This window comes from Acartia tonsa, chromosome 5, assembly GCF_053477335.1.
Source record: "Acartia tonsa isolate MP-2025a chromosome 5, ASM5347733v1, whole genome shotgun sequence".
Taxonomy (NCBI): domain Eukaryota; kingdom Metazoa; phylum Arthropoda; class Copepoda; order Calanoida; family Acartiidae; genus Acartia; species Acartia tonsa.
The window spans coordinates 43,364,939-43,388,969 of NC_137264.1; the positions used below are offsets into that span (position 1 = coordinate 43,364,939).

Consider the following 24,031-nt stretch of genomic DNA (forward strand, 5'->3'; position numbering starts at 1 on the left):
CTATACTACAAAGTAAAACGATTTTTGTTTGTATGTAGCGAAGGATCTTGTTAACCGCTGAACCGATCGGGTTCTTCTCATAGGTACCGGCAAGGGAAGGGAGTGGCAAAAGAAACTTTAAGGATATACTTCATATTAGAGGGTTTAGCGTACAGAAAAATCATTTACAACACAGTCGTCAGGATAAAGTAGTAAAAAAATTTTTTTAAAAATCTTACTTTGCTGGTGTTTCCATAACAGTGACTTCCTTAACCTCGTTCTCATCCGAATTTTCTGGAGAGCCAGCTGCAGCTGTTTTGTTCCTGAATTAAACAATATATATATAATAATCTATTTAAATTAAGTAGTAAACTTTTTGGTTCCACATTTACCCCTTCCACCTTACCCAGCTAGAGGCGTACTTGCTAGTACTCGCTTTTAATAAATAAAGGAACACGTTGAATTTGTCTTTACAGAAAAATCATTTACAACACTGTCGCCCGGATAAAGTATGAAAAAATAATATTAAAAGAAATATCTTACTTTGCTTCTCCTTCCATAACAGAGGCTTGTCCGACCTTCTGGTCATCCTTTTGTGCCGCCGGACATTTCTCGGATTGCTCCCTGAATTAAGCAATCATATTATTATTAAATAGTAAACTTTTTATGGTCCACATTTACCACTCCCACCTTACCCCTAGAGGCATACTTGCTATAGTTTTGTAATATATAAAGGTGAATTTGTCTGTACCGAAAAATCATTTACAACACAGTCGCCCGGATAAAGTATGAAAAAAGATTATTAAAAGAAACTAGTGGCTACGCCCCTAGAAACCTCTAGGGGCACTTAAGGTTGGAAGGGGAAAAATCAACATCCTCCCATTTTCAATTTCAGTTTCAGAAGAGTAAAAATATTTTTTGGGGGAGGGGGTGAAGACACCCTGCACAAAAATAGTTTAAAACCTTTCCAGGACCTATAAGAAGCTTCACTTTAAAGGAGAACAATATCGGTTTAGCGGTTATCCTTCGGGACAGACAAAAAACGCTTACTACTTTATATAATAGGATATCTTACTTTGCTTCTCCTTCCATAACAGAGGCTTGTCCGACCTTCTGATCATCATTTTGTGCCGCCGGACATTTCTCGGATTGCTCCCTGAATTAAGCAATTATATTATTATTAAATAGTAAACTTTTTATGGTCCACATTTACCACTCCCACCTTACCCCTAGAGGCATACTTGCTATAGTTTTGTAATATATAAAGGTGAATTTGTCTGTACCGAAAAATCATTTACAACACAGTCGCCCGGATAAAGTATGAAAAAATATTATTAAAAGAAACTAGTGGCTACGCCCCTAGAAACCTCTAGGGGCACTTAAGGTTGGAAGGGGAAAAATCAACATCTTCCCATTTTCAATTTCAGTTTCAGAAGAGTAAAAATATTTTTTGGGGAAGGGGGTGAAGACACCCTGCACAAAAATAGTTTAAAACCTTTCCAGGACCTATAAGAAGCTTCACTTTAAAGGAGAACAATATCGGTTTAGCGGTTACCCTTCGGGACAGACAAAAAACGCTTACTACTTTATATAACAGGATATCTTACTTTGCTTCTCCTTCCATAACAGAGGCTTGTCCGACCTTCTGATCATCATTTTGTGCCGCCGGACATTTCTCGGATTGCTCCCTGAATTAAGCAATCATATTATTATTAAATAGTAAACTTTTTATGGTCCACATTTACCACTCCCACCTTACCCCTAGAGGCATACTTGCTATAGTTTTGTAATATATAAAGGTGAATTTGTCTGTACCGAAAAATCATTTACAACACAGTCGCCCGGATAAAGTATGAAAAAAGATTATTAAAAGAAACTAGTGGCTACGCCCCTAGAAACCTCTAGGGGCACTTAAGGTTGGAAGGGGAAAAATCAACATCTTCCCATTTTCAATTTCAGTTTCAGAAGAGTAAAAATATTTTTTGGGGAAGGGGGTGAAGACACCCTGCACAAAAATAGTTTAAAACCTTTCCAGGACCTATAAGAAGCTTCACTTTAAAGGAGAACAATATCGGTTTAGCGGTTATCCTTCGGGACAAACAAAAAACGCTTACTACTTTATATAATAGGATATCTTACTTTGCTTCTCCTTCCATAACAGAGGCTTGTCCGACCTTCTGGTCATCCTTTTGTGCCGCCGGACATCTCTTGGATTGCTCCCTGAATTAAGCAATCATATTATAATTAAATAGTAAACTTTTTTTTTGGTCCACATTTACCCCTCCCACCTTACCCCTAGAGGCATACTTGCTAGTTTTGTAATATATAAAGGTGAATTTGTCTGTACCGAAAAATCATTTACAACACAGTCGCCCGGATTAAATACCAAAAAAAGAAGTGAAAAAAATTTCTTACTTTGTTTGTGTTTCCAAACAAGCGATCTCCTCTTCCAAAGAAGCAATTTTTTGCTTTGCTGCCCTAAGGTCTTGTTTTATTTTCTGCATTGTCTCCCATCCATCGTCGTCCCTGAAAAATAAAAAAAAATAATACTAAAGTAACAGGATGTCCGTGTTTATGTACCGAAGGATCTCGATAACCACTGAACAGATCGGGTTCTTCTCATAGGTACCGGCAAGGGAAGGGAGTGGCAAAAGAAACTTTAAGAGATATACTTCATATTAGAGGGTTTAGCGTAGCTGCTAATTTGAAATATCAGGGGTGTATATCCTATATGGGATCCCCTGTTCAGGTGGTGGGGGGAAAATAACTAAAATATGTGTGGTAGGACCAAAAATTTTAGTTCTTTCAATATTTCTCCATTTCCGTCCCTACTTGGTGAGATAAAAATAGGTGGGAAAAAAATACAAAATTTTGTACCACGGGAACAAAATAAATCTTGTGCGTAATGTACACCCCTGAATGAAACTATAATTATTCGCCATAACAATAATGTTTATCCTACTCTTTTCAATCCGGCTACTACCACCTTCCGAACAGAAATAGAATGGTAACAAAAATAAATAAACTTACGTAGTGCAATCCAAAGTTAGGTTCAAATCTTCTGTATCAGACGATTTAGGAGGGGTATCAGTCAGGTCATCCAGCTTAGCAGGCAGCTCAGGCTCAGACACACTCATTTCGTTCTTCTGTTTTTCGCTATCACTGAAATATATAAATATATATTATATATCCCAGGTAATCGGACCTTTGCCCAAAGAAGTAATTACCAAAAAATATGTAATATGTATTTATGTAATTATGTTGTGATGGATTGTCGAATCTGATTCGATGAATGGTTACCAAAATATAGCTAGGGACGGACGGACGGACAGACAGACAGACAGACATCATTCTACTTCGTTTTATACATATTAAAATATTACTCACCCACTTGTGGTTTCCGGCTTCTGTTCTTCGTGCTGTTCGTCTCTCTCTAAGTCGGCTGCTGCTGTGGCTGTCATGTCGGACATTCTATATTAAATTTGAAAAGAAACAAATTATCACTGGTAATTAAATTTTCATTAATAAATGTCCAAAAAACTGACGTAGGGAATTTTAATATAATAGGGTGGCCAGCAAGATCACATATTGGTATATCTTATATTGTAAACAAGTATATAGACAAATTTAACATTTACAAAAAGTTTATACAAATTTGAAACGTTCTCTTTTTTAATACAGCACATAAACATTACGCATTTTACCATGGAAATCTACCACCGTATTAATTAAAACATTCCCTACGATAACTGTCATATATATAATATTTTTATACAAAATTAAACAAATATATAAAATTAACAAAAGCTAGTTCTGAATACTTTTTTCCTTAGTTTAGGGGGTAAACTACAACTGCTATATACTGAATTACAAAAAATGCGACAGATTATACAACAAAAAATTTTCAGTTTAAGCTCTTAACTTTAAGCTCATTAAACTTAATTGGTGGAAAGGGGTAGTTTCACAAAATGCATTTGAACTTAATTTTGTGAATTGCATATTTTTCTTTGTTAAGATGGTAAAAGTACGTGGTAGAAAATTTAACTTTCTTCAAATTTATGCCATATAAATAGAGTTTAAACACATTTAAACAGGTTCAAATATACGGTTCACTAAATTAACTTCAAATGCATTTTGGGAAAAGACTCCTTTCTAGATATTATAAAAAAAAATTGAAGATGAAACTTATGACATCAAAAAAAATTACATATAAATATATATATACGTAAAGTCCTGGAATTATTGGGATTGACTGCGACCTATAATCAGGTCTTCGTCTTGTTCTTCGTCTTGTTCTTCGTCTTGTTCTTCGTCTTGTTCTTCGTTTTCAGACGAAGGTTCCGACGGATAATACTTGTCTCCATTCTGCCAGGGATGTATATTCTACATGGTTCGGATGTGTAATATTTTTTCCAAGAATGCTCAGGGATGTATATTAGATTTCATTAAATATAAATAGATGGAGGTAAGAAAAAAAGGTAATAATTAAGAAAACTGAAAACATTTGTAAATTTTAAAAATTTTTAGCCGTGGACAAACAATATTTCTTGTGCAGAATATACACCCCTTTCCCGAATCAGCTGTAATGTAGCTGCCAAAGATACCGTAATTGTTTATGTTTTGAGAACATTGTTGAGAACTTGCTCTCTGTGGTGGTCTGGAGGTTGATCTTTTCTTCTTCTCTAACTCATCATCTTCAGGCCTGTGTCCCTGTTCCCACAATCTTTGCTTCTTCATGTTGTCCTTTACTCGTTTGTTGGCATCTCTTCTTGTCCGAGCCTCACCACGCTGGCCGAAATCGGGCAAATGTGTATTTGTTCTGTTCAACATTTGCTGCAGCTTAATTTGGTTAGGTTGCTCACTGAGTTGACTATTACTACAACCTGGCTCTGGACTATAACTACAACCTGGTTCTGTGTTTACGTCTTCATCAGGATTTGATGTGCCTGCGCTTTCAGCATATTCCCGGCTTGAATTAATTTGTGCTGTGCTCGTGCTTGCTCTGCTCTGGTTTCTGTACAACACCGCATTAATTTGATTCGTTGATGGAAATGTTGTTTGTTTTCTGGGACGTTTAGGAACTTCTTTGGTAGGCTTTGGCTTTTGGGCCACTTTTGCTTTTGGCTTGCGTTGTTCTTCTTCTTCTTCACTACTACTACTACTGCCAGTTCCAGTGTCTGGGTCTGATTGATGACCTTCATCTGTCTCATCACTCTCTGGTGCTTCTTCTTTGATGTCAGAAAGTAATTCACCTTCTTCTCCATCTTTTTTCCACTTTGCTTTTTCTCCTACAAAGAAATAAAAAATGTTAAAGCAAATGTACATAATTGTAGCTTCAATATTATTTCCATACCTATATGAACATTAGTTACTATTAATCAGATTCAAATGAAAACAAGCAATATTTTTTACCCTATATTAATATGCCAATCAAAGATAAAAGGGGGAATTTTGCATTGGCAATTGCTTTATAGGGGTACAATATGGAACTGTGAAGAAACGGCGTCGCCACCGCCGAGGACCGCCAATAAAAGCCCCAAAAAAGTGTCACTTTCGCCCACCCCCCCCCCCCCATTTATTACATTAAGACCTGTAACTTACCGTCAATGTTGATGAGTTCTAAAATTTCCATTTGGTTGTATATAGAAACATTTGAGCCTACTGCAACAACCTCATAATGACCCGTGTGGTTGTGAATTATAATGTCAAGTTTGGGTAATATTATTCCACATGGATGTATCCGAATTTCCTTACTTGCATTGCCGTCATTCTTGCCCTCATTGTCCTCAACCTCCACAATTTCGTCACTCTGGTTTCCGTCATCTTCGTTATCCACCTCGAATGATGGTTCATTGTCCAGCTGTAAACTTTTCTTGGTTTTTGCTTCGGCTTCCAATGCGGTTTGCCTTCGCTCCCGGTTCTTTGGAATGATCGCCACATCATCTAAATAATTATTATAGTCATTATTTCAAATAGTATAAATGTTACCCAACCCCCCCCCCCCCCCCTCCAAGGAAATAGCTTAAAATCACCGCAGGACCAATACACAGAAGAGTAGAATCCGATCTCCAGGATACAATTAATACCATAAAAAACCTAGTTTTTACCACTTTTATGGTAAAATTTTACCAGCCTATACGATTTAAAAGGTGGTAAAATTTTACCGTAACCTCGATCGATTCAGTGGTTACTGAGATCTTAAGCTTCTGACGGCCGGACAGACATTAAGCTACTTAGTATTATAGATAGCGGCTGCGCCCATACAAATTTTAGCCTAAAACCCTGTCAGGGCCTGTACGAAGTTTCCCTTAAAACAAAATTAATCCACAGGGTTTTTATCTAAGACTACTTCTCAACTAAAATATTAATAAACTTAAATTTAGGTGATACAGTTCCTACGTTTTTCAAACTATAAATAACAATACCTTCGGCATCCTCATCATTCTCATCACTGCTGCTTTCCTCCACGACACTTGTTGCCTTTCCAGTCACCTGTCTCTCGTTACTGTTGCCTGTAAATAATTAATTTATACATTAATTTTATACGTTTCCAAACAAAAAGCAAGTACTGAAAACATTTTTCCACCCCCCCACCCCCCCTACTTGGTTGAAAAAAAAATTTTAAAAGGAAATGTGTTGTAGGAGGGATAGAATAAATAAATCATAGAGTTCTTTAAATATTTTTCAATTTTCCCCCTACTTGGTGAAAAAAAACTAGGGGGGGGGGGAAGAAAAATTTAAAAAAAATTAGTAGCAGAGGAAAAAAAATCTTGTGCAGTATATACACAATACGAGGAAAGATAAAACTTATAAATAATAATTAATGTTCAACAAATATGTACCTGTGATTGAATTATTTCGTCCATAAAATTCTTTCTGTCTTTGCAGTGGTGGAAAGTTTGGTGGTTGTTCATCATCTTGCATTGGGACTGTATCATCAAGATTTCCCACATTTTGGCCCTCATCGTCTGTTTCAGAAATAATTACCTTCTTCGACTTTTTCGAGCCCTTTCCATGCTTCTTCCTTTTGGAGCTTGTGATGTTTTTAAATACATTTACTTTGGGTTTATTATTGGACTGGCTGTTGACAATTGGATCTTCATATAACCTACGTGGCTTTACTGGGTGCTTTACTGGTTCTGGAGTTACTGCTGGATTCTCCGCGGGTAAGTCATTCCCAATCTGATCATCATTTGAATTCATTTCAACGTCGTCGGCTCCGTCATCAATTACAAGCTCCTCACCATTGTTGCTTTCTTCATCAGCAATGTTTTCCATACCATTTTCTTCAACAGCATTGCCTTCAGCTTCATTGTCTTCAACAGCATTGCCTCCCCCCTCATTGTCTTCACCATCAGTGGATACATCAGCAGTGGAATCATCAGCAGTGGAATCATCAGCAGTGCAATCATCAGCAGTGGATTCATCAGCAGCATTCATCTTTCTATTTCTTGAAATTCTAGTTGCTTTCTCACTGGCATTGTGAATCTTTGTCTGTTCTTCACTCATTTCTGGTTTCAAATTGGTTGTGGCGTACGAATAATACATTACAGCTCTTTGTATAACCTTCTTATTACTATGGACTGTCTTGAAAAATTGCTTGGGGTTCTTTGCCATGTCTGCATAATCTTTGATCTGAAATGAATTTCTCGACCTGTCATTGTTTATTCTCAAGTAAATCGGGTTCTTTCCTTGAACTTCGTGGGGTAAGCAACCCATTGAGTGGGCACCTAACATGTGGTAAAATTTCCTGTCTTCGGCTGTAACACCTGGTGTTGAAGTTGTGATTGTCTTCGGTTTAATACGCCGCTTAATTCTTTGTATCTCTGCAGGGGCCAGATAAAATTCACACATCTGTAAGGCTGATCGTTTCTGTGCCTTTTCCTTCTTGTCTTTCTTGTCTTTCTTGTCTTTCTTGTCTTTCTTGCCTTTCTTATTGCTTGTCTCCTTCCTTGGCTTGATTTCAAAAACCTGTTCATACGTGTAGTTTGGGGTTGACAATGCGCGTTCTTGTTTTCGCGTTACCAGCCCTCGAAATAGCCTCCAGCAGACAGGATCCTCATTAGCAAGCATATAATCTTGGGCCCTCTTCTTATTTTCACAAAAACCAGTCGCGTCCTCTTTAAAAGTGTGTTCGAAATTGCGCAAGAACCTAGATAAAAAAAGGGTTTATATCAAAACAGTCTCAATATATAACATATAACATATATCAAGAAAAGATGAACTAAAAGTCTTGCCACATAAAAAAATACATGGTACAAAATTGAAATTCTTTGAAACATATGCCATAGAAATGTAGTTTAACAATTTAACAAGAATACAATATGCAGTTAACATTTCGTGAAACTACTTTTTTAACTAAAGAACATTGAAATGCATTTTGTAAAACTACCACTTTCACATTTAATAGACGCGGAATAGATGCGATAAATAATTGAATTACCTACAAGCTTGTATGTGGTTCCTCACTAGAAAAAGGTCGCTTGAAGACACATAGGTTCCTGTTCTCCACAAATTTGGTGGGATAGCTTCATCTAGGTACGTCTCGTTAAGCACTAACTTACAATGATCCAAGAAACGATCCACTGAAATAATAATGAAATTTTCAATTAACTCTGCATAGGTACATGTTTATTATTGTACCAGGGGTGTATATTCTGCACAAGATTTATTTTCACAAATAAAATATATATATAAAAAGATTATTGTACATGGTCACCTGCTAGCAAGAATAGGAATGCCCCTTTTATTCGGTTTATTTCCCTTGCCCCCACCTCCCTTCTCCCTGTTTTAAACGTTTTCTCATCATGTCAAATTTACAAAATAATATTTACTTACCAGTTTCGTCATCAATAACTTCCGGAGCAGTCCAAAAGGCAGCTGTGATGCGGGCGTCAAAGGTGAACTGCTCGAACACGACATACAGGAAGGTTATGATGTCGCGGCATACTTTCAGTAAGGTTTGCCAGCCTATATCCACTTTCAGTGAGTCTTCGAAATTTTGGATGAAAAAGATAATTTCTTCTCTTCTCATATAACCATCTTTTTCCAAGGGGTCATGGTTCTTTATTCTTTCTCTGTAAAAATCTGGTGAGAAAATCTGGTCCACGACAACATCCTGATTCTCACTAGGCCCTTTATTCGCCTCCTCCTCATCAAGCTCATCCACATTGGTCAGTCTTCTTAGATCAGTCACCAAGGTTTCCACAATTTGGCCGGTTTTCTTCATTTCTGTTTTCAGGGTTTTAGTATTTTCAGCCATATCTCTTGATACACTGTCTTGCAGGTCTTTGATTTCATTCTTCACTAACTCATGGTTTGTGGACGTTTTGTTTACCAAGTTTCTGATGGACGCATTAATGGGCTCTAATTGATTTTTCATTTGTGAGGTCAAGAAAGTACGTAGCTGCTGAAATTGGTTCTGAATTTGGTTCATAACGGCCCCGGTGAACAAATCCTTAAAATGAAACATATTAAACCACATATTTTCAAGTCTTGGTATTTTAAAAACTATGTGGTAGAAAAGAAGACTATCCACAAACAAGAGCAAGTGATCCTAAGCATCTTCCATCATTTTTGGACTTTGACAAACAAAAAAACTTGGTAAAATTTGACCAACTTTTTGGTAAAAATTGACAAGGTAAATTTTTAGGCTAAGTCCAGATTTTTGGACTTTGACCAAAAAATCAACTTGGTAAAATTTGACCAACTTGTTTGTAAAAATTTACAAGGTAAATTTTTATTGGTCAATGTTTACCAAAAATTTAGTCAAATCTTACAAGTTATTTTTTCCAGGCTAAGTCGATATATATCCTAAATAATTGTAATTTGTATCCTCTGGATGACAAAATGAAATAAAAATAATACCTCGCTTTCTTCCATCTCACCAGAAGGGCCAGATGATCCCTGGGGTCGTGATGACTGGGACTGGGATCGTGATGATGTTGCAGGAGGAACTACAACTCTCGCGGTCCGTTGACTCGCGGAGTGGTGCCGTGCCCGTGGAGATGGAGGTGGGGTAATATTTATTGGCCTCATTGGAGATGTTGGGGTTCTAGTTGTGTTCTAAAAATAATATAGATAATTATTGTAAAGCATTACTTACCGAGGATTATAGTTTTAAACAACACCGGCATTATCCTAATTTTTTTCTTCTATTTTTTAAAACTTTACCCTCCCCCCCCCCCTCTCCCGACAAAATGACTGTGTTAGGTTAGGCTAGGTTAAGTTATATGGTTAGAGGGACCCAATTTGTTCAACGGTTAACGAGATTTGTTGGTACAAACCCACAAACAGACATCATGTTAGTAAGTTTAGTTTAACAACAAAACACCAACAAACCAAAAACCGATAACAATAAAACTTAAAATCCTACCTTTGCTGTTGTACCTTTGCCACCTCCAGTAGATTTGTTGCTTCCAGTTTTGGCACTTGGAGCTTTGGCACTTCCACCTCTGGCACTTAAATTAGGTTTGCCACCTCCAGTAGGCTTGTTGTTCTAAAACAAGAAATAATTGTTGTATTTACAATGCATAAAAAGATATTAGATAGCAGTGGCTACGCCCCTAGAATTTTAATTACTAATATCAAATGTTAAACACACTGTGGAAAATTAATAAATAATTATACTTGGTCAATAATCTTTTGTGGTCTGTTAAGCATGAACCGATAAGGTTTTCCTTTCGATCCGGTAACATGCGAATTTATAAGTTTTAAGAGCGAAGGGTAGCAGCAATTTGTACAATAGTAAATTAGGCCTTAAATATAATTTTTACCTTTACAGAACTAGCACTCTTTCCAGTCCTCGTCATTTTGGGATCTAGCTTGATCAATTGCCAGTCGAAGTTACGCTGTTGGATCCAGGTCGTTGGCATGGGCAATTTGCATAGTTTTAAATCTGAAATGTGTAGACAGAAATTAAAATTTTATGTAAAATTAAATTAAATTGCAAACATGTACTCTTTCAAATTACAGACTAGACTTATAACACTTTAACTTCATACCCATCGATGGCCAAAAAGGTAGGGTTTTGCTAAATTTAGTTGAAATGCCTTTTTTAAAATTAGCTATAAAAAATAATTTTAATGAAAAAATATTTTAAAGTACATTTCACATAAATTCCAAATAAAGAGGGAAGGGCCTTCAGTTGAATTTTACAACATTTTACATACATATTATAACAAAAGGGGGGGGGGGGGGGGGGAAGTGACACTTTTTGAAACCAAAACTAAAAGTCAAAGGAACTGAACTAAAGAAACAGTTACAGATCTGTAATTTTGCATGGCAGTTGTTTTATAAGGGTACAATATGGAACTTTTAGTTTTGGTTTCAAAAAGTGTCATTTCCCCCCCCCCCCTTTCTCTGCTTTCAATGTACAAAATTAAATTCCGATAGGAATTACGATGGAGACATCTTGATGCAACAGGAGTACGGAGATATGTGCTACTCTGTACTTCAGTAGGTTGGAGGCTAGTTCTGTTGGAGGATGGCTATAGTCTTCGGGATCGTCAGTCTTGCCTACTCCTAATACCAGGGGTGTATATTTTCAGTGTTTAAAACCATAAAACTTAATTCATATTTCCTAGACCCCCCCTCCCCCCTTTACCACACTCTCCTCCTGGCATGATAAAGAATTACAAATAAATTGTGGTAGGTTAAAAAGGAATTAGATGAAATGTATAGTTCATGAAATATTTCTATACAACAATTAATCATGTGCAAAATATACACCCCTACCTATTATTCTGGAATCTTCAGGAAAGGTGTATGCCGGAAAAAATGTCCTCACTTTGTGGACCAACCATACTGTTTTATCACGACGGCAGTCTGGGACAAAGTAGAGGTCTTGGCAGTCTGTATAGAATTGATTTCTTTCGAACTTTCGTTTGTTGGCATTCCTTTTTCCCCTGACAGCCAGCTTTTCATTTATGTACGGTTTCACTGTGTGAAATATCAACAATCTAAATATGTCATTTATGTCATTAATGGCTGTTAAACGGAAAGGTATGTTGCTGGTGAAATCGTTATAGCTTAAGTGTTTGATCAGCAATACACGGAAAGAAAGTTATGTTACATTTTTAAAAATTACATTAAAATTTGTAAAGAGTGGGGGGGGGGGGAGAAGTGACACTTCTTGAAACCAAAACTAAAAGTCAAAGGAACTCAACTAAAAAAAAATAGTATTACCTGTTTGAAACCTCTTTAAGGCCAAAATTATATCCTCGGATGTAAGTTGCAATCACATGATTGGCACTTTCGAAAGCATAACAACTGAACGCCATGGATGGTCCAAACCGGCGGACATGTTCCGGCATATGGTAAAGCATGTGAGTATTGTAACTCAAGCACGATTCGCCGTACATCTCCGCCAATTTTGAGTTCAGGACCATTATCATGGTCTTGAGCTCAGCCACACGTTCAGTTGTTATATGCTCTTCGAGACAGCGCAATATGTGGAATAAAAACTTGCATATCAGACGTTGTTCATCTTTAAGATTTGCCAACTGGAAAAAAAAACATTGTAATAATTTAAGGGAAAACTAGCTCTTTCGTCCCTAGCCTCTAGGGGCTTCGCCCTATATACTTATTGGAAGTCCACCCTCCTCAATAGAAATATATATATAATATAGCACACGTGCGCAAATTTAAAAAGAATGTTATTGCTATACAATATAATGAAACTGAAATAAGCTTTAAATTCTAAAAAGATTATAATATGGTAAAAACCTACCTCTGCATAAAATATCATATGGTAAAAGCCCAGTACTTTGAATTCAGAACTTTTCAAATTGAGGGCTAGCTTCTTCTCTGTCAGGCGCATGATGGACGTACGGGGAACGCGATCAAAATCGCCAACAAGCTTCAATTGATCGTTGATTTCATCTATAATTGGAGTTACTGCAGTTCATGGTAAAATATGGGTGATAAGGAGAAAATTTTCAAAATTTAAGTTCTTTAAACTTTTCAAACTAACACTCTTTTAAGCGGCATAACAAGGCGTACAAATAATGTGTAATAGACATAAATCTAAAAATGCAGAATTTTATCGCAGTGCCGAGAAATGCGCGAAGAAAACACCTATTTTACGCGTCATTTCTTTAGTCAAATGCAGTACATCCCTGTAATTCTCTCCATTTGAACTAAGTCTTCTTCTTCCAATTCTGGATAACTATTACGTCCTTTCTTCAGGTACGTCATCACTTTCTTTACATAGCCCAGGTGCAACGCGTGCATCGGATCACTGGGGGTATCTTGTATTAAATCCAAGCTCGGGTCAAGCTCAGAAAAACTGGTTTTCATGTTCTGATTATTTTCCTCTAACTTGCGGAATTTCTCGTCAGACCTCGGCGTACCCATATTTTGACTGTCACTGGGGTAAAATACATTCATTGATTCGAACAATACCAAGTTCTTTTGACGGAGATAAGTCTGTGAAAAAGCCATCCCTGGAAGGTCACAGTGTGGGCATCCATTTTTTGATCCATGGCCAAGAATGCCGAATACATCGGCTCTCGCAACGGCATCGTGGATGATGGTTCTACATTGAAAGGTATGTCCAGGTAATCCTTCTTGAATTAGTTTGTTGATGAATCGGGTAACATTATCCAGAAAGTTGTAACTGTAGGGACGCCTCCTCGTCTTCTCAAATATGCTGACTGGCAATATAACACTGAAATCCTTGTTGAAGAATAACCTGAAATAATAAAGAAGAATTAATAATAATAGCATTTAATAACTTAGAATTAAAATTGTAGTTACTGATTTATAAAACGTAAAGGCTGGTAAAATTTTACCGTAAAAGTGGTAAAAACTAGGTTTACTTATGGTATTAATTAAGTCCTGGTATACAGTAAGACAGATTTTTATATATGTATGCAATAGAAAAAAGTATCAATTGTAAACTTAGTTTTCTTTTTTATTTCTTTATTGAATGGTTTCCTAAACTTTGGCTTTAAAAATCTGGGCTGTCAATTGATGTAAAACAAATATTTCGATATCCTTTGAAATATAGGGTGCCATTCCTAAAAAATATTTTTTCGAGGGTCATGCTGTATATGAAAAGAACTTTATCCCAACCCAACCCTTTCAAATCCACAATATATTAATTACTTACCTAATCCAGACAGTATAATAGGAGATATGAGATCCCTGAGCTGCTTTCACTCCGTCGCCCGAGATGTCAAAAGTTATATGATCATCAACGGCCTGTTGTCCATTCAACCGTTTAAAGTCTGTGATGGCGTCTTGGAGGATCTCATAGGTAGGGAATCTGGAAAAAGAAATATATTTTTAACTAATAATAGCTTATAATATTGTTCTCAAGTTGTCGCAGGAAGCAATATACCAAAGAATGATCAAACTGATAATTAGAACACTTGAAAGTTTGTTGTTAAAAAAGGAGAAAAATCGACATGTTTAAAATGGACGTACGGAAATTCTGGTAATGATTATAGAAATGCTACGCTTTCTAAATCGTATATAAACATACCTGCACTCAATCAGTGAACCAGGAGCATTTGTAGGATTATATTTGTTTTCTTTGATTTCAACTTTGTATTTGGGTTTGAATAATGTATTATATGACGGAAATTTGAAAATACACGAGCGTTTCAGAATTGCCAGGATGATTCTAACTTTGTTGTGAGAGATGGGGTTGTCTAGAACACAAACGCTTCTGAAATCATTAACAATTTCTTTCTCAAGTTCTGTAAGATGTTTGAAGGGATCCCCGTCATGATCGCCATCAGGTTCGCCATCAGGTTCGCCATCAGGTTCGTCATCAGGGTCATCGTCATCATCTGGGTCAAAATCATCTTCAGGTATATCAAACAATTCGACGTGTTCCCAGTCCTCGGCATCTTGAATGCTGTCATTGTCTGCATCATTATTATCGTTGGTATTATTGTTGTTAATATTGTCTACAACAATATTAATGTAGTTTGTTTCTTCAGGATTGTTATTTAATCGCTCCAAAACTTGGTTTGCGTAGCATTGATAACATATACTTTCGGTTTCCTTTGTGAAGTTGGTATTGCAGCCTGTACAAACTTTACCTAAAAAAATACGATGTTAAACATGGTGTTTTATAGTTATAAACCTTCCCGGGACCTATGTGAAGGTACCCTGTAAAGGAGAACCCAATCGGTTCAGCGGTTAGCAAGATCCTTTTGAACAGACACACAGACATCCTGTTACTTTAGTATAAGGATAATGCCGTAAAGAAAAACTAGTCAAATTAGAAAGTTAAAAAATTAAAAATTCCAGAAAAAGTAGATAAATGTAGAGAGTGGGTGAAGGTGGGTTAGGTTAAGGGATCCCATGTAGAATATACACCCCTGGAACAAGGATATCTTGAGACAAACTTAACTAACGTTTGATCAAACCAATTGTTTGAAATTTAGATTGAAAGGAAAATAAAAAACAAAAATTGGGAGACAATGTTTGTGGGAATTTGGACAAACAAACAACAAACAGACAGACCGACATCGTTCTACTTTATATTACAGATATTGTAGGTTACCTTTTGACGATGCAGTTTCGTTCTCATATTCCACATCCATCAAATCCTCCTGCTGTTCTTCTTCTAGTAATGGCTGACTGTCTTCACTTTGTGGAGGTTTCTTGCGCCATTTTCTGGTTCTCGTTGCAGTACAGAAGAGTTTTCTTATGGACCTCAGTTTATGCTGCAACTGGAAAAAGATTACATAATTAGTGAATTACTTATTTAAAATAATATAGGGGAGTTGTTATGGATCGTTATTTGGGCAAGCTACACGTGTCAATTGATTACAGTACATATGACTATACTGGTGTAAGAGCAAGCATGTTTATAGTGCGCTGACTGCAAGTGAAAAATAGAAATTAAAGTCGAGCATAGATTATACTTTAAGTACAGTAATGAAAAGTAAGGTCTCATCTTAAATATGTAGAAATAATTAGTTGTAAAAAGTCACCTGTACATTTTTCCTCTTATCTCCACTTCTTATACGCTTCAGTAGAGCTTTAGAGAGTGTACCAATCAAATTGTCTCCCATTGCAATAACGTCTAACAGGGGTGTATAGGTAACTCCTGAAATAAGAAGTATATGTTATAATCAGGGATGTATATTCTGCATGGGATCCCCTGCTCAGGGGGGGGGGGGGTGGAAATAAAAAATAAGTGGTTGGAGGAAAAAAAAATGTAAAAATTAAGAAAACTGAAAACATTTTTTCCATTTCCCCCCCCCCCCCCCTCCTTGGTGAAAAAAAAATAAAGAAATGTGTGGTAGGAGGGATAAAATAAATGAAGTATAGAGTTCTTTAAATATTTTTCTATTTCCCCCCCTACTTTTTCAGAAAAATCTAGGGGGGGAAAAAAAATAAAAAAATTTGTAGCAGGGGAAAAAAAATAAATCTTGTGCAGAATATACACCCCTGGTTATAATAATAAGGTTATTACTTGTTTACATATAACGAAAGAAGGAGAAAGTAAAAAAGGGGGGGGGGGGGGGAGTGACACTTTTTGAAACCAAAATTAAATGTCAAAGGAACTCACAAAATAAAGAGTTAGAGTTACAAACAAGAAAATACCCTTATTTATTCTTTGATTGTGTATAAAATTAATTAAACTTACCTATCAAAATTGTGATCCAATTATACATACGTCATCCAGCGTTGGTCTGACATTTTTTTACTTTGAAAAAAATAACTATATACAATATATACATAAAATTTTGTTTGTTCCAGTCCTGACCTGGATAATACCTATATAAATTTCCTGCCTTCCCTGAAAAGCCGACGAACGCATATATAATCGAGCCCCACTGGTCGTGACTTTTGCAGAATTCTGCAGTTGCATGGAGTTTTATTATAACAACAATGTTGAACCCAGAAAATTTGTTAATTTGCTATAAAATAAATAATAATAAATAATAAAAAACAACATAACAAAAATATCAAAAAACAAAAACAAAAAATAAAACATATCAATTAAGATCTCCTAGAGAGCTATAGCCAGAAGCTTAAAAAACTGTACACGTGCATACGTAATCGTCGGCTTTAGGGGTAAATAATGTTTATTAATGTTTATATGCAGGAAATTATATATCTGCACGACCAGTGGGGCTCGATCACTGTCACCATGGGTACTTAATTATAAAATATATGGGCGCTGCAATCAAAGAGAGGTTAACGTAAATGTTCTGAAAGAACAAATTGATGTTATCCTCTTAGGAAATACCCCCCCCCCCTAGAAAAACGGCCCCTGGCCTCTACCTAGCCGTATAACTTAACCTAGCCTAACCTAACCCAGCAATTTAGTTTGGGGGGGGGGGGGGGGATGGGGAGTTAAATAATACAAACAAAATTTTCTAAGAGGATAACGCCACAAATTACAATTAAAATTCGCTTTCAGCATGGATATCCGGAGGCTGGATGAAATCGCCGGCGGCGAGCTCGGCTTCTCCTAGCTTCTCCTTTCTCTTCCCTGAAAGGAAAGAACATTGAATTAAAAATGAGAAAACTAAAGCGTTTTTTAATGAAGAAACTCAAAGAATTCTGAAACATTTTTTGGTTAAAAACAATTTTTTCCCCTGCTACAAAAGACAACTAGCCATGAACAAGAGCATGTGATTTGAAGCAACTTCCATCATTGATCCACTTATTTCTTTTTTCCCCCTCCCCTCCCCCCCCCCCCGGAGCAGAATATACACCCCTGCAATAATTTCGTAGTTTTTACCTTGTTACTCTGGGTTTTATTTAGAAAAAAGGGCTGACGTTGGTGAGGAAAGGTGCACAGTCGGCTTCATGGTCAATGACACGTCTCTCGGTATCATCCAGGCGGGGTCTCTCGTTCTCGTAGAGATTCTCGGGCATAGGTTCAATCTTCTTTAAGTGTGTCTCTACCCAACCGTGATGGTATAAGAGTTTTACTATTTCAACAGCGTCATCAATGCCACATGATTCTTCTTGAACTCGAATATTTAGCTTGGAGAAGAGTCTCAACATCCTAACCATGAGGGCGTCCCATCTGTCATGCAGCTCGTGGTATTGGTATGGATCCATCCTAATTTGAGGAATGATTATTTTGTTTGTCTTGTTTATTTTTGGGAGGGGTGTGATTAATGTTTTTTAACTTTCCGGTATTTTATTTGTCCTTAAACAAGGGGGGGGGGGGGAGAAGGCCTGGAGCTCCGGAACCTGGAGGCCTATCCAAAAAATATTAAAACTTGGGAAAATTCATCATATAAGAATGATTTTATCCCTAATAACCTATACTCTCAGTCCAAAGATAAAGCCTATACTCCCTGTTTACGCAAATGTGTCAAAACTTCCCCCCCCCCCCCCCTATTTATTTAGAACAAATTTTGTAGCAGGAGAAAAAAAATAAATCTTATACAGCTAATATACACCCATACCTGTTATTATGATGTACGCGTACCCAGGTGATTAACTTGAATAGCCTGTTATTCAGAACTATCTGAAAAGGTAGAATATTTAAGAAATAAAAAATTACAAAATAAAAATAGCTCGTATTCATTCGAATCCGGTGGATAGGAACAGGTGTTCTCATTCATACGCCAAAAAACTAGGTAACTAGCATATCGTATTATATGCATGGTTTTCTACGAATATAAAAATCTAAAAGCATAAGATTAAAAACAGTTATTTTTAGCCAGTGCCTCCGGCACCTCTGGGCCAAAAAAGTAGTTTCATTCTTATAATTGTACTCCTATATTTGCGACAATCCGTTTATACTACGGTGCAAGACATATATTTATTAATTTTACATTTAAAAAAGTCCTGTATATTACGTAAGCTAAAAAGAGTCCCAAAAATGGGAGAAAAAACGAATACGAAGAATATTTTAGAAAGAATTTTCAATAATTAATGATAAAATTTGAATTATAAAACAGAATGATACATATTAACGTCTTAATTCACTGTAATTTCACTAAAAATGATTACTAAAATACAAAAATGCACCGTAGTCATATAGTCCAGTTGAATTATTGCGCCGATGGAAAGTTACGGTTGCCAACATACAGATTGAATAGGTGGCAAAACACTTTGCAAGACAGTTATATTTTTAATCGTAAAATTGCAACGAATAATAACATTTCATGAATTATATAAGTTATGCAGTTTTAATTAATTAACCGGTAAAATATTAAAATGATATTATATACATAAGGTGTTTTTTAAAGTTTGGCAACTTTGTCCAGCACGTTGATTTTATCATCTGAAAACAGGGTTACGAAAGTTAAATAAATGTAAATTTTTTTTAATGTGAATGTAATATATTTTTGGCAATGACTTAAATGAAATATCATCGATAAAATATAAAAAAATATATTGCAATGGATATAAAAGAAATATTTTTCAATATAAAGTTGTATACCTGTACAGAGCATGTGCATGAATGCCGCTATACCGATTGAAAACTATTGTAAACAATGAGTGTTATAGTTCAAGTCTCTTAGAGAAAATACGTGTTATATCCAAGTATGATTGACAGGAGATGGTCCATGTCACAAGATTTATATGAATGTCAGTTAAGAACTCCTAGAGAGCTATATATTCAGAAGTTTAAAAAAGTACCTTGCTATACTGGCATGATACTTGATGTTATGTCTACCAGTCTTGGCTGTTAGTGTTGATATATGGACCCTGCAATCAAAGAGATGATAGTCAGATGTTTAAAAAAGTACGTGTCCACCTTCAGTCTTGGCTGTTAGTATATGGACCCTGCAATCAAAGAGTGGTTTGCGTAAAAGTAAGTGTTTAAATAATTTTAATATAAAAACATTAATAATATAGGACCTTGAGCGTACGGTTTTAGGCTGCCTTCGATTAACGGTTTAAGTTTTACTAGCGGCTATGCCCCTTAGAAGCCTCTAGGGGCACTTAAAGTAGGAAGAGAAAAGTCGAGGCCTCATCCTATTTTTAATTTGAGTTTCAGCTATAGATTAAAATAAATAAAAAGCTTCGTTGTAAAAGAGAACAATATTAATATATATAATAGGATAATTGTTTTAAGCCTTTTTTAAACCTTTTTGATTTGATCTAAGAAACACTTTTTATCCTATTCTTAATATTAAATAATCCGGGTTTAATATATATGAATGTAAGAAATATTAATAAATTATATTTAAATTGAATATTGTTTTTCAGGTTCAGCAACACTGATTCATCAGAAATAACTATTTGGGCGCTGCAATTAAAGAAGGGCTCACTTAGTAGTAAGTTTTAAATAATGTAATAAAAAAATCAATATAATTTAGGACCTTACGCATGGTTTTAAGCTACTTCGATAAACTGTTTGTTTTATAATTTTTTAAACCTTTTTGATATATGATATAAGAACGACTTTTTATCCTATTCTTAATATTTAAAGTATTCTACTATTAATATATATAAATAATAATAGAAATATTAACAAATTATATTTCAATTAATATTGTTTTTCAGACTTAACCAGGAATCAGATTCGTGAGAAAATATATGGGCGCTGCAATTAGTGAATGGTTTACATAGAAGTAAGTGTTAAAATAATTTTAATAAGAACATGGATATTTTAGGCCATGTTATTAAGACTATCCTTTAACGAAACCTTTTTAATTCAACCTTGCTACGAAGCCTTGTGTGATACCGGTAGAGTGTTTGAGTTCTTAGGGAACCACACTAATTACATAATATTATCTTGAGTTAGACAGGTTTTATAAGCTGTAAACAGACTAATACAATTAGCTATATGTCATTATCTTTAAATTATTTATTATAATTTATATAATAGCACCTTTGAAATAAGCTCATATTATATCCAACCTATATTCGCCCTTTAAGGTTTATGATTGTTTTAAGCGTAACGAAGTTTTATACCCTTAATAGAAAGATATTATAAGATGTGTTTTATGTAAAATAATATTAAAAATATATATAAATTATATTTCAATTAATATTCTTTTTCAGGTTTAGCTTCGCACACAGCTGGGTGTATTCTCTGATTATAAGCTGACCGCAATTCGACCGTGGAACATTTCTTAAGCACCAACATGAAGCTGTTGCCATCAGAAATTCATCCGTTAAAAGTAAGTGTTTAATTATTTGTAATAAAAGATAGTTGGAATAATCCTACACGCAACTACGGCAACACCTCGGCCCCAAAAGGTAGTTTCCATGTATACAAGCATAACAAATATGAAGTTAATATACACAGACACACATCGAACTACCTTTATGAAACTGTATACTAAATTATATTAACAATTAAGCTATTATTAAATTTATTAGATAGATATTAAACTGGTTAGACAAAAGTTAATACATAAAAATAATGTACTAGATAGGTAGCTATTTAAAATTAGATTTTACTACTTTATATTATTGAAACAGTACATTCAGGATATTATTAAAATCTAAACAGCATTACATTCATCCTCGTGCATGTTTACTTCGTGAAGAACAGCTGCCAGTTCGGCAGCCTGGGCAGCGGCGGGCAGCAGAGGGGAAGGACGGCAGCGATTAAGATGTGTAGTAATCCATCCATGTTGATATAACCTCTTACAAACCTCCCTCTGGATCTCGACATTGTCAGTTCTGGCTCTAATCTCTAGACTCTCTCTTAGTACTAACATACGACTATTTAATTCATACCATAACTCCAAATTCCCGTTATAAGACATTCTTAGTTTCTCTCAGTCTGGTTATGTATTGATAACTGAATTAAACTTTCTCTAATAAGCAGGCACATACACAAGCTGTATCTACTTTCTCCATGAAATTTTCCCAAAACCGTTAACTTTCCTTTTTGTAAGGCCTTTTTGATTTGTTAATCCTTTAATTGCTTAATTTAAAAATGAATATTCTTTTTCAGGATTTTGGAGTTGAACCAGTTTTGAAGTACGTGGAGCTTTGCAGTTCCATGGAGAACAACGAGAGTTCCATCTCAACATGTAACAGTCACAGATTATACAAAAAATTTCATTATATTTATTATAACGACAATGTTGAACCGAGAAAATATGTTAAAATATGTTAGTCAGTTAAAATTAACAAATAATTTACAGAACGATACTAATAAGTTTTATTATGACGATCAATGTTGAACAGAGAATATTCTGTTAGTCAGTTAAAATTAACTTAAATAAAGCGTATTGATTACAATCAGTGTTTATTATGACGACAATGTTGACACCTAACATTCCACAGCTAAAATTCTAAAAAATATTGACTTTAACATATAAAGCGTATTGATTACAATCCGCCCAATCGGTGCTTATTAATTAAGTTCTACTCGAGAGCTCCAAACATTCCACAAGCTAAAATTCTAAAAAATGTTATTTACAGAAACGATACTAGTAAGTTTTGTAGTTTCAGTATTGACCTGGATAATATCTATATGACCTGTTATGTTATAATATGAAATAAATTCTAAATAAAATCATTATCATCATTATATTTTATTTGCGATTTTTATCATTAAGTAGAAGGATGTTTGTTTGGAAAAATCTGGACTTAGCCTAAAAATTTACCTAAAAATATTGACAAGAATTTAATTAACAAGTAAGAATGGAAAAACCTACCTTAAATACTGGAGATCTTGAGGCAAGTATAAACTTGTGCACTTTTAATTTGGATGTACTAGTTTCTATCAAACAATCAGTAAACTCTGGATCCTCAAAACAATTCTCCAGGTCACCAGAGAGACAGGATACTGCACTTTCAGGTCCAGGTTTTATAACTTCCAGCCAAATAGTCAGAGTACCTCCAGGTAGGAGACTTGCCTGATTGTTCTTCAGTACATTAATCTCCATAAAAGCAGCATTACAATTTACCTCTCCAGGTGGCACTGTTATCAATCGACATTTAGGCATCAGTAGTAGACTGTTGTTATCTTGGATGCCAATCTTTTGTAGTTTCAGTATTGACCTGGATAATATCTATATGACCTGTTATGTTATAATATGAAATAAATTCTAAATAAAATCATTATCATCATATTTTATTAATTTCATATTCGATATAACGAAAGCAAATAGTGCTGAGTAAAAGGATGCTTTGTTTGGAAAGTATTAGGTCTGAATATTTCCTCATTATATTTTATTTGCGATGTTTATCATTAAGTAGAAGGATGTTTGTTTGGAAAAATCTGGACTTAGCCAAAAAATTTACCTTGTCAATTTTTACCAAAAAGTTGGTCAAATTTTACCAAGTTTTTTTTTTTGGCAGAGTCCAAAAATCTGGACTTAGCCTAAAAATTTACCTTGTCAATTTTTACCAAAAAGTTGGTCAAATTTTACCAAGTTTTTTTTTTTGGCAAAGTCCAAAAATTTGGACTTAGCCTAAAAATTTACCTTGTCAATTTTTACCAAAAAGTTGGTCAAATTTTACCAAGTTTTTTTTTTTGGCAAAGTCAAAAAATTTGGACTTAGCCTAAAAATTTACCTTGTCAATTTTTACCAAAAAGTTGGTCAAATTTTACCAAGTTTTTTTTTTTGGCAAAGTCCAAAAATTTGGACTTAGCCTAAAAATTTACCTTGTCAATTTTTACCAAAAAGTTGGTCAAATTTTACCAAGTTCATTTTTTTTGGCAAAGTCCAAAAATCTGGACTTAGCCTAAAAAAATACCTTGTCAAATTTTACCAACTTTTTGGTAAAAATTGACCAAATTGTGTTTTTTTGTCTAAGTCCGAAAATTCGGACTTAACCTGAAAAATAGAGTTGTAAAATTGACCACATTTTTGGTAAAACTTCCAAAAGTGGTAAAATTGAAAAAAAAAAAAAAAATTTAAATTTAGGCTTCATTGTATAAAAGTCATTATTTTAAAGTACTACAACTGATTATGAAGAGCTGTTTTTTATTTAAAACACAAAAAACGGGTTTTTTTGTTTCGTCAAATTTTACAAAAAAAATGGTAAAATTTGACTAATTTTTTGGCTAAAATTTTTGCTGGTAAAATTTACCACGAAACTGGTATATTATACCAGGTTGACCAGCTTTACCACTTTTCTGGTAAAACGAGTTTTTTTTCTGGTATTTCGTAGAACCTGGGTCTATAATTCGCACTTGTTT

At 35.0% G+C, this 24,031-nt stretch overlaps 5 protein-coding genes across 6 annotated transcripts; all 5 read right to left on the reverse strand.

Moving 5' to 3' along the window:
* Positions 1-1,650: 1,650 nt before the first annotated feature.
* On the reverse strand, positions 1,651-3,477 carry LOC145319586 (uncharacterized). The gene is made up of 4 exons (XM_080161799.1): positions 3,367-3,477; positions 3,010-3,141; positions 2,395-2,505; positions 1,651-2,199 (listed from the first exon to the last, which is right to left on the reverse strand). The coding sequence occupies exons 1-4, from the start codon at positions 3,447-3,449 to the stop codon at positions 2,115-2,117; spliced, it is 411 nt and encodes a 136-aa protein (XP_080017925.1). The 5' UTR covers positions 3,450-3,477; the 3' UTR covers positions 1,651-2,114.
* A 40-nt stretch (positions 3,478-3,517) lies between these two features.
* On the reverse strand, positions 3,518-8,546 carry LOC145320158 (uncharacterized). Its single transcript, XM_080162597.1, has 5 exons — positions 8,423-8,546; positions 6,822-8,131; positions 6,405-6,491; positions 5,734-5,922; positions 3,518-5,267 (listed from the first exon to the last, which is right to left on the reverse strand). Exons 2-5 carry the CDS (start codon positions 8,050-8,052, stop codon positions 4,465-4,467), a joined length of 2,310 nt encoding a protein of 769 aa, XP_080018723.1. The 5' UTR covers positions 8,053-8,131; positions 8,423-8,546; the 3' UTR covers positions 3,518-4,464.
* Positions 8,547-8,809: 263 nt separating this feature from the next.
* LOC145319584 (uncharacterized) lies at positions 8,810-11,140 on the reverse strand. Of its 2 annotated transcripts, XM_080161797.1 has the most exons (3): positions 10,755-11,140; positions 9,847-10,477; positions 8,810-9,436 (listed from the first exon to the last, which is right to left on the reverse strand). In XM_080161797.1, exons 2-3 carry the CDS (start codon positions 10,015-10,017, stop codon positions 8,810-8,812), a joined length of 798 nt encoding a protein of 265 aa, XP_080017923.1. In that variant the 5' UTR covers positions 10,018-10,477; positions 10,755-11,140. The 2 variants fall into 2 exon arrangements, with proteins under 2 accessions (XP_080017923.1, XP_080017922.1); XM_080161796.1 differs by having other exon boundaries at positions 9,847-11,140.
* A 219-nt stretch (positions 11,141-11,359) lies between these two features.
* LOC145320159 (uncharacterized) lies at positions 11,360-13,420 on the reverse strand. Its single transcript, XM_080162599.1, has 4 exons — positions 12,710-13,420; positions 12,166-12,482; positions 11,716-11,939; positions 11,360-11,502 (listed from the first exon to the last, which is right to left on the reverse strand). Exons 1-4 carry the CDS (start codon positions 12,797-12,799, stop codon positions 11,360-11,362), a joined length of 774 nt encoding a protein of 257 aa, XP_080018725.1. The 5' UTR covers positions 12,800-13,420.
* On the reverse strand, positions 13,081-16,701 carry LOC145320160 (uncharacterized). Its single transcript, XM_080162600.1, has 6 exons — positions 16,592-16,701; positions 15,933-16,048; positions 15,500-15,668; positions 14,468-15,032; positions 14,093-14,248; positions 13,081-13,672 (listed from the first exon to the last, which is right to left on the reverse strand). The coding sequence occupies exons 1-6, from the start codon at positions 16,617-16,619 to the stop codon at positions 13,081-13,083; spliced, it is 1,626 nt and encodes a 541-aa protein (XP_080018726.1). The 5' UTR covers positions 16,620-16,701.
* Positions 16,702-24,031: the final 7,330 nt, after the last annotated feature.

What these genes read in the sequence shown, in the direction of transcription:
- LOC145319586 (XM_080161799.1), bottom strand. Translation starts at nt 3,449, where the DNA reads ATGTCCGACATGACAGCCACAGCAGCAGCCGACTTAGAGAGAGACGAA. An exon ending in AAGCCGGAAACCACAAGTGG is followed by an intron (nt 3,142 to 3,366) that starts GTGAGTAATATT and finishes TATATATTTCAG; the next exon opens with TGATAGCGAAAAACAGAAGA. An exon ending in TGTTTGGAAACACAAACAAA is followed by an intron (nt 2,200 to 2,394) that starts GTAAGAAATTTT and finishes TGCTTAATTCAG; the next exon opens with GGAGCAATCCAAGAGATGTC.
- LOC145320158 (XM_080162597.1), bottom strand. Translation starts at nt 8,052, where the DNA reads ATGCTTGCTAATGAGGATCCTGTCTGCTGGAGGCTATTTCGAGGGCTG. An exon ending in ACGAAATAATTCAATCACAG is followed by an intron (nt 6,492 to 6,821) that starts GTACATATTTGT and finishes AATTATTTACAG; the next exon opens with GCAACAGTAACGAGAGACAG. An exon ending in GAATGATGAGGATGCCGAAG is followed by an intron (nt 5,923 to 6,404) that starts GTATTGTTATTT and finishes ATAATTATTTAG; the next exon opens with ATGATGTGGCGATCATTCCA.
- LOC145319584 (XM_080161797.1), bottom strand. Translation starts at nt 10,017, where the DNA reads ATGAGGCCAATAAATATTACCCCACCTCCATCTCCACGGGCACGGCAC. An exon ending in GTGAGATGGAAGAAAGCGAG is followed by an intron (nt 9,437 to 9,846) that starts GTATTATTTTTA and finishes TTTCATTTTAAG; the next exon opens with GATTTGTTCACCGGGGCCGT.
- LOC145320159 (XM_080162599.1), bottom strand. Translation starts at nt 12,799, where the DNA reads ATGCGCCTGACAGAGAAGAAGCTAGCCCTCAATTTGAAAAGTTCTGAA. An exon ending in ATATGATATTTTATGCAGAG is followed by an intron (nt 12,483 to 12,709) that starts GTAGGTTTTTAC and finishes TTTTTTTTCCAG; the next exon opens with TTGGCAAATCTTAAAGATGA. An exon ending in TGAAGATTCCAGAATAATAG is followed by an intron (nt 11,503 to 11,715) that starts GTAGGGGTGTAT and finishes CCCTGGTATTAG; the next exon opens with GAGTAGGCAAGACTGACGAT.
- LOC145320160 (XM_080162600.1), bottom strand. Translation starts at nt 16,619, where the DNA reads ATGTATAATTGGATCACAATTTTGATAG. An exon ending in TTGGATCACAATTTTGATAG is followed by an intron (nt 16,049 to 16,591) that starts GTAAGTTTAATT and finishes TTCTTATTTCAG; the next exon opens with GAGTTACCTATACACCCCTG. An exon ending in GGTTCACTGATTGAGTGCAG is followed by an intron (nt 14,249 to 14,467) that starts GTATGTTTATAT and finishes TTCTTTTTCCAG; the next exon opens with ATTCCCTACCTATGAGATCC.